The sequence below is a fragment of the Haplochromis burtoni genome, unplaced genomic scaffold (assembly GCF_018398535.1).
Source record: "Haplochromis burtoni strain Fernald_Lab_line unplaced genomic scaffold, NCSU_Asbu1 Contig_289, whole genome shotgun sequence".
In the NCBI taxonomy this organism is placed as follows: domain Eukaryota; kingdom Metazoa; phylum Chordata; class Actinopteri; order Cichliformes; family Cichlidae; genus Haplochromis; species Haplochromis burtoni.
The window spans coordinates 388556-404003 of record NW_024582650.1 but is presented as its reverse complement, the minus strand read 5'-3'; the positions used below and the strand labels follow the sequence as shown (position 1 = coordinate 404003).

At 38.6% G+C, this 15448-nt stretch overlaps 1 protein-coding gene across 1 annotated transcript in view; it reads left to right on the top strand.

Annotated features, from left to right (window-relative positions):
* LOC102290272 (transmembrane protein FAM155A) overlaps positions 1 to 14620 on the top strand; it is a 102898-nt gene extending 88278 nt beyond the window's left edge. The window contains exons 2-3 of the mRNA XM_005944897.2: positions 6126 to 6297; positions 9161 to 14620. Of these exons, the coding sequence (XP_005944959.1) occupies positions 6126 to 6297; positions 9161 to 9462 (474 nt within the window). The 3' untranslated portion in view covers positions 9463 to 14620. The remainder of the gene's footprint in view (positions 1 to 6125; positions 6298 to 9160) is intronic.
* The last annotated feature ends 828 nt before the right edge of the window (positions 14621 to 15448 follow it).

Here is a 15448-nt window from a genome sequence, read left to right as displayed (position 1 = left end):
AGTCTCCCTGTCAGCAGTTCAGCTGCAACCACAAGTCCAGATAAAACATTAAAGACAAGGCACTGACAAGGCAGGGCCATCCGGGGCCACTTAAAACCAATACCACGGGGCAGGCTATAAGGCCTTCCATCAATTACAACCTTATTAGACTAATCGTAATGAAATAATTCAATTCAGGAGACAGCTGACTCTCAACTCTGCAGATCACCAACAGGCAAGTAAAACAGTGGAGGGGAGGGATCGGCATGGTTCTTTCTCTTTAAAAATAGTTGAGTCGTATTTGCAGAGATGAAGGGCAAAATCACTGAATCTACTATAGTTTATTTTTCAAATTCTAGAAGCCAATCTTCAGCCTGCTTTGACTAGAAGCAGAATTCACCAAGCGCTGGATTGTTCACCCACTAATAGGGAACATGAGCTGGGTTTAGTGAGACAGGTTAGTTTTACCCTGCTGATGATGTGTTGTTGCAATAGTAAGGAAAGAAACACAGCTAACTTTTGCTGTGACGCCTCAGTTCTCATACTATCGTTTGTAACTCCAGTCCCTTTAATGTTTTTTTTTTTTAATTACAAAGAAATATTTAGAGTCATATTTTGTCTTATATTGTTTCATTCTATGATACTTTCTGCCTCTAGGAGGTGGAGTGCTGTTGCCATTAGGCCATCAGCATTATAATTAACTAGCTGGATTTAGTTTGTTTTGAAAAAGTAGAGCGTGATTACTTACCATTGTTATTAAAAATTGTGGACACTGAGTGTATTTCTTTTCCCTTGCTTCTTCTTCTATTTCTTCATCTACTTGATTTTGACTTTATTCGTTTAAAATATCCTTGGAACCACAAGTAAGCCTGCAGTCTCAGAGCGAAGTGCTGTATTGGGGTGATACGATGCTATGAGGTCTTTAAGATCAGATTATCTTGATTATTCGAGCCCTTGTATGTGAGGAGAAGAACTTTAAATTTGATTTTAGATTTAACAGGAAACCAATAAGGAGAAGTTCATATGGGAAATATGTCCTCTCATTTTAGTCCCTGTCAGTCCTCTTTCTGCAGCATTGAGGATCAACTGAAGGCTTTTCAGAGAACCTTTAGAACAACCTGATATTAATGAATTGCAATAGTCCAGCTATGTTTTTTGTAAATGTATACCATGACGTGTGTGTTGTGAGACTGTATGTGACACTTGCTCAAAGGGAGATGACGCAGTGAAAACCATTAAAACTTCTTGAATAAGAGATTTGCATGTGCAAAGTGATGGAAAAAAAATTTGAGAGCCAGCTGGCTGACCTCTAACTAACAGCCTGTGATTGAAGAGAAGGCTGTATTTTATTCGCTCCCCAAGGGGACTGAGAGAACACAGAAGTTATATAAAGGACAGAAAGAGTCCATCCTACCACCGTCTGTATTAAGACACTGCTCTCCTTATCGCTTTCACTTGCTATGTCTTCCTTCCACTCTGCGATTTGACATGATAAATTACCAGTCACAGCTCCACTGCAGACTCATAGTTGAGGGAGTAGAGCTCTCACATGCAGCAACAGCAGTAGGCTGCTCTAACTGGGACTGAGTGCAAACGGACATAACTGTGTGGCAAAGGGCCAAAGCCTGCTGTAGTCCTTACACCACATTTGTCACATCTCCTGCGTTTCTGGCAGCTGTTCTGCTGACTGATGTGTTTAGAGGTCTCCATGTATGTGTTGGTATCACCTAGATCTAACCTATACTGCTGTCCTTTGTCTTACAAATAAGCTATACTATACTTTATACTATACTTACTATACTTTTCTTCTGAAGGCACTTCAGATGGTGTCGCTCCTTCGCTGGTGCTATACATTCTTTAGTTTTTGATTTCGCTTCATGTTTGGGATGCAGTGCAAATGACCAGACAGACCTTGACTTTAACATTGTTTTTTCAGATTCTACTGAGTAGGGAAAATGTATCATGAATACCAAAAGAGACACTGCTTATCATTCATTGCCTCTTACATTGTTAATGTAATGTGATACATCGCTGAATGAGAGGCAACCTGGCATCCAGTTTATCTTTATTTCTCCAAACTGGCAGCTACAGGATGAACTAAAGGTTCTTCTAAGGTTGTTCTTTCAATTTAGGCTGTCTCAACTGTTTGTGTCTTCTAATGCCATCCACGACTGGCTTGATGATGTTGACATCAGGTCTCTCCGGGGGCTGTACCATCTGTCACTGGACTCTTTGGTCTTCTTTTCTCTGAAGATAGACCTTCATGACTTTAGTGTGTAAGCAAATCTAAACTGTACAAAAGAATATGCACATTCATTTAAATGCACATAAATTTGCATAAAATGTGTTATTATATTAGAAATATTAGCTTAATGTGTGCAAGATAGGACTCAAGGTCACGTGCCCATATTTTTGCTTCTCTACCAGGTGACAGAGAAGGACAGTGAGTGTGTGTGTGTGGTATCAATGAAAAGCCTCATGCTGTAAATATAAGTATTAGTGCAGAGAGAAGTTTACTGCATAGTGTCTATGAATGTGAACATATTCACCAATACTTACATCTCAGTCTGAAATATGCATTGCAAATGGTGGAACCATCCGGGCTTTTTTAATCATGTTATTTCTGATTCAACATCATTATATTGCAGATTGTATGTTTTAACTTAAAAGAATATTTGAGCAGCAATCAAAATAATCTCTTCTCACAACAAATGCGACATTCAGACTGACGCTAATCCCCCCACCCCAAGTATGAAATATTTGCTAGCTTTATTTACACAAGGGCAATGTTGGCGCATGTTTTGCCTTTTGTTGTTTTTTATTTATTTATCTTGAATTTATATTAATATTCACACCAAATTTGTAAAATATTATTCAGGTTTAGCAGTTACCTCAGGCAGCCCCTTTATTGAAGCCAACAGCATGGCCTGTCAGGGCACGAACACTGGACACTCTGAGGATGTCCTTTGCTGTCTGGACACAGGATGTTAGCAGCAGATCCTTTTGGTCCTGTGCACATCAGGCTCTGGCTCTTTGTGAATCTTTCTTCGAATCATTCTGAGTGTGTCATGGTGCACTGTCCTGTTGAGGGAGGATGCTGCTGTCAGGGAGTGCCATTCCCACTGGGGCTGGGCATGCTTGATCTACAATACTGTTATTCAGCTGGGAAACCAGGTCTTTCTGTAAAAAAAAATACAATGTAGTGGAACAAAACGGCCAGCAGTATTGTTCCTGATTGAACTGAAAAGGACATTTTAATTGACTAGTGTTCATCTGTATATCTAATTAACAGTATATTAGCTAATATCACTTTTGTAAAGCAGATATTAGTCATATTAGGTATATTTTCTTGTTATTCACAACACACTCTTTACTGTTAATCTGGATATATCATAAACACACATGTATACCTACACCTATACATGCTGGCACACACACACACATACATACTAGCAACATGCAAATATTCTGTCTGCATGGACAAGTGATATGATCTGTGCTTTGGTGCACTGCTTTTAGGTGTGATGATTAGTGCACAGCAGGTGCTAGCTTGCCTCATAGTCCCTGGAGTGGTGCTGGAGGAAATACCATCTAATTGCTGCAGGTGATAGTACCACACAATGAGGCGACCGACTTATAAAATGAAAAAAAGATAAAATAATGTGCTAGGTAAATCGTTCTTCCCCACTTGTGCACTTGTTGAGCAGAGAAAATGGGCGAGAACATTTTTACCAATGCCAATGCAAAAGCATTATGTAGTAGAGCAGGGTGATATGGCCAAAAATATTTATCACGATATATATTTGAAAATTTGCGATAACGATATAACTGACGATATAATTGATGCGAGACAAAATACAACTCCACAACATTACTAGCGCAAAAAGACAACCTTCCATTTATTTTCACTTAAACAAGAAGCTGGTTTTTATGTACATTAAAGTTTTATAAAAATGTAACAGTGCAAATGCAAATTCCTTGCTGAAAGTTTAACCAAAAGGCATATCCAGTAGAAATGGGCTGACATATCCTGAGCATAACCATGTATAATATCCACTGAAATTAAAAAGAGGTGCTTTGCAACATTAAACTGCAGTGTGCAGTACGTATTTTTCGGACCATAAGGTGCACAGGATTATAAGGCACATTAAGTGAAACAAAGCAGTCAGATAAATCAAACTTTATTAAACTCATTCTTCTTGCTTCCTCCACTTCTGTACCATTGATTCATTAATGTTGAATTCTCTGGTAGCTGCTCTATTCCCATGTTGTTGCAGTACATTAATGACTAACCTGGTATTGTGGATGGATTATCTCAGTTGTTCTCCTGACTGAAGTTTGGTCTGTTTACAGCATCCTGCCATGCGATTGCATTTGTCTCTAACCATGAAGAACCTTCACATTAACTTTTATAAGTGGGAAAGTGTTAGTGTTCGTCCTCCAGCTTCACTGTTTATGTTATGCTAACATAGCTTTGTCGCTAGCGATTACGTAGCACATCATTATATACCAGTTAGCCCAACTTCAGTAACCCTACAAACGTCACTGCTGTTTAGTTTATTGTCTTCATTTATGTTGGAAGTGATAGCAGAGCTGTATGTTTGAATTTTTTCAGAAATCTCTCAGTCAGAACATGCTATATCATGCTTAGGTAACTAGCGAAACTAGCGAGCTAACTTCCGCTAGCTTCCTGCTAACTTCTAACTCCGTTAAATGTAATACATTCTGTTTTCATGGATGCCTGGATGTTAAACTTCATAGTTACACCTGGTAAAGCAGCAATGCTGATTGTTTTATTAAAGATGAAAGAATTTAGACAGTTTTTAACTCTCAGTGATGCTGCAGTGTTCGTTTGACCTGAAGTGGGGGGTTTAGGACCCAGATTACTCCCAGATTTAAGAGCATCTTAGTCCGACAAATACGACAATAACGACGGCCGCTTGCATGTTCTGCAAAAAAATGTGTTTTGTCGTGTATCTGACGGACAAACACCAAACCAGTTCCACATCACTGAAGTTGCACCATTTTTACAAACCAATTCTGGTTCATCTGTTTCACTCAACAATCGGCCATGTGCGTATGAAAACAAAGGCACTGCGCATGCGCGTTTTACTCATATTCTATCGCGATATTTCATTTTCCTATCGTTGCCTAACATTATACCGGTATTACCGTGAACGGTATAATATGGCCCAGCCCTATTATGTAGTATAAGGCTTTGACCAGATTCCATGTATTTGAGCTAGCCCGAGAAGATGACTACTTTACACTGTGGCTCGAAAACAGGAGTGTTTGCGAACTGATTTCTATCGACCGTGCTTACAAATAATACCAGTTTTTAGCTGCAGAACGACTGATCAGAGTCAGTTAAATCAACCCTGATTCTACTCTCTGTGCGTGCATGGCGAATGAAAAACGTTATTATCAAAGGAGCTCCATCATTGCAGTTCGCCATAGCAACAGGTAAATGCAAAGCAGACCCACCATTTTCATCCAGCGTTAGGTGTAACAAAGCAAATTTATCTTTAAAAAAATGTTATATTATTACATTCTTTTTCAGTGTGGTTCACATTTAGCACACTTGAATTTCTGAGAACTGTAAAAAAAGGCTTTTATATAGTCAGTGCTATAAACAGACACATGGTGTTCCCAACCCACATATTGTACAAGTAGTGATAATAGCCATGCTATTTTGTGTTAAAGCTTGCTGGTGATGGTCCTACAGTAATTTGTTGGCACAATATTTGAATTTAAGCATGCATGTTATCTTTTTTGTTTTTAATGGAGCGCAAATATTTTAAAAGGTATTCATTTGTCTGCTGTCCTGTATTGCTCTACTTAAAGACCGCTCGCATAAGGTGCAGTTTCAGTGCAGAGCAATACTCAATTTCAACATAACTGGACAAATCTCAGTATTGACTGACAAAGTGATGACTGCCCAGCAACAACTAAATTCAGCACAAACAGTGGATATCAGGATCGCCAGGATATCTGCTCATTCCTGTGTGGATCAGTAGATGTGGAGGTCATGATGATTCACATCAATGCAAGCGTGTGAGCATGTGTGTGTGTGTGTGTGTGTGTGTCATCCAGCAAAAGCCTTACTAACTCATCAATATCCTCTCACCTCTCTGTCTTCCACCTAGATGGTTTATAAGCCTTGGCTGTGTTCTCAGTACTTCCAGACCACCCAGATGCACTGCAGCAATCGAATCCCCTGTGGTCAGTACTGCCTGGAGGTGCAACAGCGGTGCCCCTTTGTCCTGCCCGACAATGATGATCTCATTCACGGAGGCAGCCCCAGTTTTATATGCACAGGTACAAAATAATCATTGTGCATTTGATATATTGTCGTGTTTGTAATTTTATCCTGTGTGCTTAAGCTTTAAGGTGCTCAGTGAAATTTTGGGCTAAGATATTGCTATTCTGGGATTCAAAGCCACACATCAATTTCCTTTAACCTCCCACCTACTTCATTTACCGCAGGCCACGCTCTCAGCTTGATTACAATGAGTAAGCACATGTGCTTAGCGTTTCACTCAGTAATCCTTCAGGCACACAACCGCAGAAGAACAGGCAGAAAACATGTATGAATTTACACTTACAGGATGTTCTAACTAATCATCAGACTGACAGGGAGATACACCATAACAACAAATTGCTGCCAATTACTCATAGCTCCACGAGGCAGCTGCACGTTACAGCACTGAGACAATAGGTCCATATGCTCAGTCTGTCCTGCACAATACAAGGCGCTTTAAATGCTTCTCAGTGAAAGTTTAAGGTAGGGCTGCTTGATTATGGCAAAAATGATAATCACGATTATTTTCACTGAAATTGAGATCGCGATTATTTGACGATATTTATTTAACCCTTTAAGACCTACTATAGTCCGCCAGAGCTTATATTATTTTTTTACATGTTGTAGTGCCATTTGTTGGAGCATTTCAATTTGCTATGCAACTGTTATAGCCCATATTTTAATAATATGTATGCATTAAGTCCATAGTAACTACATTAATTGCAAAAAAGTGCAATAAACTACAAAAAAATTGAAAATCGTTTTTGTTTTTTTTTACATATATTTCTACTTGGAGAAATTTAAGAGGTTTATCCCTCAAAACTTTAAATACAAAAAAGTTCCAAAAATAGTTTACAACAACAGGAAATTTATTTTGAGTGTCTTTATAGTTTTATTTTGGAGATACACCAATTTTTATATACTGCAGGAAAAACGAAAAAACAATCCTATGATGCAAATTTGCAAAGAAAACAGCACGTGCATCAAAATAAACTATTTCCAGCAGTGCAATTTGAGTTCTAAGCATCCCAGAAACTGTTCAGAAAAGTCAAACATGACCAGTATAGGCTTTTAAGGCCTACAAGTAAAAACTACATTTCCGTGAATGTACCGGAGCCATCCGAAGGGATAAAAGTGATTTGCATTTCCATGTCTTTGGGATTTTAAAGCAAAGCACGCTGATGTTTCAAAATGTCGTCCACTGGAAAAAATGCCAGATTCTGTTTAATGGTCCTGATCGGTGTTTGCAGCAGCAGGGTTTAAAAAAACAGCAGATGAATGAGAGTGCTTAGCTGACCAATCACCGACAGTCTCTTATCCTTCAGAAACTGCTACCTCCTGAGTAGGCACAGGAACTGTCTCACCAGAAACTGAGAGCCTGTTTATTCTGTTAGAAAGACTGAGTTCCTGAGAAGATTCTAGTGGGGGGAACACGTTTATCACTGGTGTGTGTCAATACCGAATGCACTTTTTATTAATGCACTGCTCTAAATCATAATATAATAGCTAACCATGTCAAAATAGCACTTTTTCCCCACATACTGCTGTTCAACAAAAGTGCATTTTGTAAGAATTTTAAATCTGAACCTTTTATTTCACTAACTTGTGTATATTATGCTAATGCAAATACAAACTGAAGATCTACATATATATTTAAGGTCAAGCTATCTAAGAGCTAACAGGGATCTTGCAGCCTTGATGACTGAAACGTAACCAGAAGCCCTCGAGTTGCTTCAGTTTAACTAGAAAACCCAATCAAAAATTAACCAAGCAGAACCTAATTTTTAGTCAAATCACCTCTGGTTCCCATGACAGCAGCATAATGTTGAGGTATTGACAGGAACAAATACTGAAGATAATCAACCAGCAGTCTCTGATTCTTCTCTGTGACGAGCGACAGATGCCCCAAGATGCCAAAAGTTCAGAGGATTAAAGCATGATGCACTTTTCTTTGAACAACTCTATGTGGGTTGAGTCCCCACTGGCATCATATGTTGATGCTGCCCTCTGGTGGTCATGTTGAGCATGAGGTTACTTTACAACAGAGACAAATAAGATGTGATGAATCAGTTGCCAGTTTGTGGCAGTTTTTACTGAGACATATATGATTATAAAGAACAATCAATATGGCCGTTTTTTTCCACAGTAAATTCAAACCAGTATTCTTTTCTTTTCAATGTCAATGTGTCTTATAAAAAGCCCAACATCAGTAACTTTAAACAGTAAAGTAACATGTAAAGTTTTCTCTCGCTCCATTTTTTCTCGTCCCCTTCTAAAACAATTTATTTGGAGAAATTCTTTTAAATATACTTTACATATCTGTTAAAAAGAAAATAGTATGCTCCTCAAACAGCTGGTAACTGTAGTTATTTATTTATTCATCTATTTATTTTTGCTGTGGCTTAATAAATTAGAAGTTACTAATACACATTCAGTAAATATTTTTGGATGCTGGTTAATAACTACATTTTTTTGCACTAATGAGTATTTATGGATCCATAAGAGTTTATGGACTTTTTTTCTTACCAGAGGCAGCAAATTAAATATGTGCTCTGTACAGCAGGAGTGACTGATTATAGGAGAGGGTTATAGCTTCTGGAGCTCTTTCAGTTTTATGTGCTGTGTCTTTGCATTGTATATGCATATGTGTGTCAACTGTAATCCAAAAATGGGGGCTTTGTCAGAGACAGGCAGTAACTACATTGTTCCTGTTCTTGCAGGTAGGTTGCAGACAGGAAGCAGCAAACATTTTTTTCTTTCTTTTGCTTTAAAAAAAAAAGAAGCAAAAACAAGTATGAATTTATTAAAAATGCTACACAGAAAAGTGCATTTCTCACTCTTTTTTCTTTACATCCCTCCAACCCCCAAAACAACCTCCAGGGCTGCTGGAAGACTATCCATCAGGTGTGGACCCAGATGCAGAGTGCTGTGACGTACGGTGGTACTTGAAAGCAGACAACCGTTCCCGGGGGACCCTGAAAAGAACTCACCCACCATGCCAGCACCGTACCTCCCTCAGCTCCTCAGCAGCCTGCAGACTGTGTAACAGCCGGCTCAAACTCTGCCTGCTGGTCCTTGTCCTCCTACACACTGTTGCCAGCCTCACAGCATCCCACAATGCAACAGGACTGGGCCTCCCCACCATCACGCCTCTGGAGGAGAGCCCTGCCAACGAGGAGTGATAGAGCTGCCAGGAGAAGGTGAGGTTGTTGGGGTGGGGGATTCCCTCACCATGGCAACCGATGTGGAAAAATACAGCCACAGCTGTGCGAGCGGCTGGAGCTGTACGCCTGTGGACATCCTGCAACGCTTTCTGGCAAATGGAAAATGTGGGACGCTTTGATATTAAAAGACACAGGAATCAATCAAGACAAATGAATAACTAAACAAACAGACATACCGCGGGGTTCAAACAGTCCCTTCTGTAGGGAAAGGGGACAATGCCACAGCCTTTGTTGAGAGGGAAGGTCAGCTTCCTCGTGGCTGAGTTTCTCTCACTACGCTTTTTTACACTGTGTTCCAATTATTGGTTTGTGTTGCACTGGCTAACTATGGAATAACACAATCATATTCACTTTTTAATGTTCATCCTTTGTCTTTGTTTCTGAGTCTCTCATAGAGGAAGGAAATGTGTCTGCCTCGAAATAAGACAGACAACGTGTAAAGAAAAAGAGGAATATCTTGCAAGTTTGTCTGTGTGTGCGTTTTCTAGATTTACTTGTGTGCGTGTGAGCATGTGTGTGTAAGAGAAGGAGTGTGTGTTGCGGACACAAAAGTCTACCTAACAGGCTGGTACAGCAGATGATTTTTATGGAGGCCCCCTCAGATGTCACTTAGCTCTGCCATGGTGTTTTGATGGCCACAATCTCATTAAACACCACTGACTTTTTTGAATGTGGTTCTGATGTCCATAATAAATACAGTGTTTAACGCAGGTTTACAGTTTCCCCTTAATTTGTTTTGTGAGATAACATTGACCCATTAATGTTGCTTTTAAATCCAAAATAGCAAAACCTGGCATTAGAAACCAGGACAGGACAGCCCGTTCTGTTTTTCCAATGCTTTAAATCTCAGATGAGCTCTTTTTAATACAACGTGGGTCTTTTTACTAGCTTTGACCATAATTCCTTATTTTTGATTATTCAGTCTAATAGGTTTGATCAAATATAAAATGTAAAATTTAGGCCATATGCATATGCACGGTTCTTTGCATTTAGGTAACTGTCATGAAGACTTCAGGTGCCAAAGAAATGGATTAGAAAATGTGCTTATCTGCTCTCCATTGTCTTTGTTACCTCAGCGAATGTTGTAGCATCATTACTACTAAGTGTCATCTTGACGAATAGAACCGACTGTCAAAACTACAAAAATGAAATCCAATTTGTGGTGAGCCAGATGAAAGCTTTAGGTTCCTATTGTGACAGGGCTGAGCCATGTCAATGACAAAATTTACAAATGATTAGAATTTTAAAAGGTTAAAAGTTTTTTAGGGGTTACTTCCAGGATTTTGGATCACTGGATTTAAAATCATCATGTTTTTAATGCAGGGAAAATATTAAGTAAACGTGAGCTGTTTTCACACGTCCACTGCAGCGATGAACTTCTCTGGACATCCGGTTACAGGGCTGCATGCAGAATGCAGATGTTCTCATTAAATAGTTCTTAACCTGCCGTAACACTGTCTGGAGTTAATGTGTGAAAATGACAACAGTGATTCAAGTAAAGCAGGGTGGCGAGTGAAAAGTTCATTTTTGTCAGCTTTTTATAGTGGATGTAAACCTGATGAATTATTATACCTGGAAAAATGATCACTTTTGTTAGTGTACACAAAAGTGTAAGATTCAGAGATCGGGCAATTTTATCTCACCAAATGAAATTAAGCCTATGCTTGTCTTAACCAAGGATATTATTTCTTATTCTAAACATACTCCTCTTGTCAGCAACATGGCTGAGCAAAGCTGACTGATGCTGGGATAAAAAAACATTAGATCAGTATATTTAGCACTGTTAAACCAGACATAAAAAGACTTGCTCTTTTTTAAGGTACCATCCAGTCAAATAGTGTCTGCAGCATACAAACAGCATTTAGTCTGAAGGCCGCTCCTTTCCCCTTAAGCCTTGGATCGGCTTCTTCACCTTGACGTGGGTTCATAATAAAAATGTAACAGAAATATGACTAATAAATCACTCTAGCTATGAATACTACTTGAAAACAAAAACTCAATTTGCTGTTTTCCCCTGAACCAAAACCTAACCTCGGGCTTTTTATTCAAAGGAAACACAGTGACTGGATGTTACCTTTAATGACCTTTCGTAATTTGTAAACTATAACTCCCATGCAATTATAAAAAGGATAAAATGTCAACATCTCATTAGGCACGGTAGCTCACTACCTGCAGCTACTCCGGTTTCTTACACTGTATTCCTGCTCCCCGGCCCCTTGTGCTGAGCTGGTCCCATACGACACACAGACTGACATTCCCCATCTGATAACCACAGCGCAGTTCTGACATATCTGTTGAATCCAAATGTGTATTACATGAACTGCATGTGGAGGCGCTGCAAGGTTATGAAAGCCTCTTTTGTTGATTGTCTTCAGCCCCACTCCCTGAATGCACCACATCTTATCCCAAATCGGCTCCTGTGGCATGCCCACTGTCTTGTACTTTTTCTCCTGACATGTCAAACTCCTGTCTCATTAAGTAAAGGGCTTATTAAGATATACAGATCAAACGCCATCAAAACAGACATCAAGCACATTCAAAAAGGTTGCATCCAAATTGTTAGTAGACAAAAGGTAAAAACCTGGCTCATTTATTATTACTGTTATTGTTATTATTTTGAACTCATGCGGTTTCAGTACAAAGGTATTCCGCCGGCTGTTACTGGAAAGCAGAAACAGAAACAAACACAGAGAGAGGAGCATGCCATTGTTTGTGTTTGCACCAATCACATTATCTGTGATCATCTAGGTCCGCTAACACTTTGATTTATAAATGTTGACCTGTGTGTGAAAAGAGAGGAATGGTTTGACCTTAAGGGCTGACTTCTTCTTTTGTTTCTGGTTTAATTTTTTGTCTCTTTGATGAACAAGGCTATGAGATCAGGTACCTGGTAAAGATGAGCAGATAAACAGCTTTTGCTGAATGAATTTTTCCCCCCCACTCTCGAATATGTTTATTGCTTATATGAGATGTCCAGTCTGATATCTGATGTCAACACTTTTATTATTAACCTTATATGAGGATTTAAAATTCATCATTATTCACACAATTTCTATATAATAAGTATATTGGCTTATTTTGGCACTTACTGTTTAGACCCTGCCCCAGTCTCATTACCATTGCTGCTTGCTTGAAATGCATACATAACTGTTTCATGGTCATGCGGCACGGCACACCATGCCCATCATAAATGACTGCTTCCGGTTTCAGAACAATGCTGCTATACCATTGGCCACCACTAGATGGCAATAGATTTATTCGTTTCCACTGACACTTCTGCTAAAGACCTACCACAAAAGGTCTGACAGATACACGGAAACCAGGAAGGCAGAGCTCCATGTGTGCTGCTGTGTGCTCTTCTTTTGTTCTTATACATAGATGTAGGTTAATGTCTCTGAGTCTCTTTGGAGAGCTCATTTGTGTTTAAATGACCTCGTGGCAGTGGGACAGATGTGGCAAACCACAGCTGTCTTTCACCACACAGGGTCTTGCAACATTACCTATCTGATATTAGCTGCAGTCCTGAAGCATGCATTTTAGTGTGAAATCAGTACAGTGATTGCACAGTAGATTGTGTAATAACTGTGTCATTGCCCCAAAACAGACTCTGTATTATTTGCATTTTTCCGTTCTCGTCTTAAGGAAATATTTCCCCCAAATTTCCATAACATGAAATGCAGTACAGGATGTGCAGACAGCGGTTAATGGTGCCCAAGCATAAATAAATAAAATTTAAAATACAGCATGACATAGTGCTTTTCATAATGACACATAATGGACATAAGAAGGAATACAGGGTCTGCAAGAAATGCAATACATAGATTGCCCCGCAAGTGTCATGCAAGCCTTGTCACAAGCACATGTAAGAGATGAGTCCACCTTGAAGTGTAATATGTTCAGCAGATTGTGATTTCATCCTGCCGTTAATGGCCAGCGGTCATGCTGCGATCCAGCAGCCACCAAAAGCCAACAGGCGGACACGCCTATTCAATAAACCTGCTTTCAGAAGTCACGCAGAGAACATGGTTGCTTTACACGCAGCAGAGCATCCTGACTGTGGTTGCATGGGTGGGAATGCTGTGCATATGTGTCATCTATCACACGCCTTCACACATGTTTGCACCAGGTATGGACATTTCTGTGTGCAAGATTACTTCCAAAAACAAACAAAAAAAGAATTAGATTTGACTGATGTAAATCTCTGATTTGACTTTTGTTGGTAATGCAGGCTTGCACGCAACAGTTACTCTGTGATAATTTAATTTTTTTGTATGTATTGGTTCGTCAAATTTTTTACTGCATTATAATGAGAAGAAATTGTGTAGGGTCTTATAGATTCAGACTAGATCCCAGACAATGGTCTGTAGTGATCATAGGTTATGGTCTGTCACGTTCCATTACACACTAACGTACAAAATCGAATTTTGTGTTTTACCCCTGCACATATAGAGTATTTATGCCTCTTGCCATTACCACCCTGTGCACCCACCACGAAATAATATGTACACAAATATTGCCCTCTTTCACTCTTTCTCAGCCTCTCTCTGTTTTCACAATAGTTCTGTTCTCTATCCTGTGGATCTATGCAGAAGCCCATTCCTTTTTTTGGTTGTAAATATGTTCCCTAGTATGCTGAACAATGTATGTCTCTCTTTGTGTACTTTGAGTTGATGTCATGCTGTTACTTTCTTCTTCTTCTTCTCCTTCTTCTACTTCTGATCCTTTTTTTATTTAAGCGTCTCAGATCATTGATGTTAAAAGAGAGTGTGGTGAGGTTTAACCAATAGACTTGTCCTCAGCTTTGCAACCTTATTGTGAAAGGTTGTGGCTTTGTGTGTGCATAAGTGAATGATTTATGATTATAGAGATGAAAAAGGTTCAAAGGCATATAGAAATATCATTGCGATTATGATTATTATTATTACTATTATACTACCAGTATATTGTAATATTATAGATGCTTTAGTTCAAGTAACTTCTTTAATTTTTCTACAAACAACTTTGATGAAATGATTTATAAAACAGTCTCACAAGTCATGATCTTTTCGAAAAGTATGAAAACTACTGCTACAATGATTAAAATTGTGTTCTGATGAAAATAAATACAGACATATAATCTGTTCCTCTGTGGTGCTTTTGCATGATGTGACTTGCTTCCAATCAACGTACAAAAGTAGTGGTGAACACAACGCACTAACCATACAAAAATTATATTCAGGGTTTTAATAAAGACATAAAGACATGTTTGAAAAAGCAAGGACAGTAGGAGAAGCAAAAAACACGAGTTAACATCTAAAATTATTTCTGAACAGGCAGTTTCTACAACCTTTAAGCTGACGACACAGGCTGCAATAACAGAACTTAGGAAAGTAACAGTGCTGACAGCAGCTACCTTGGCAGCACTCTGCTGATGTGTGCAGCAAAGGATATGTACACTGCTTAACAGATTAATTAGATCACCCATTGTAAGTTAATGCTACAGCTGCCCTCAGTGAATAGCATCAGTAATTTTCAAAATTGCTTTTATGTTTCTGTAATGGTTAATTCACCAAAATGCATAAGATCTTTCATTAAAGTTATATTTTAAAGGCTAAAATATAACTATTTTTGTTACCCATGAATTTTCACATTTACAGTTTCACATAAAAGCATAAAAATTACAAAAATATAGCAAAACATATACTGGGACATAAAGTGTGCTATTTTACTAATAAACAACAATCAAATGTTTTGTTTTAAAGAACTTTTTGACAGATTTGTAAAATATTTCTGTTTTCATTTTATGACAAGTGGTCTAAGAAATGTATTAAGCTTTTTCTTTTGAGTCTCATAAAAGAAAAAAACACAATTATATCATAAATGAAATAAAATCAAATCCAGTATTGTACGAAAACAGAAAAAAAATCATTAGAAAAAAAATTGATTATGCCAGGAAAATGTTATG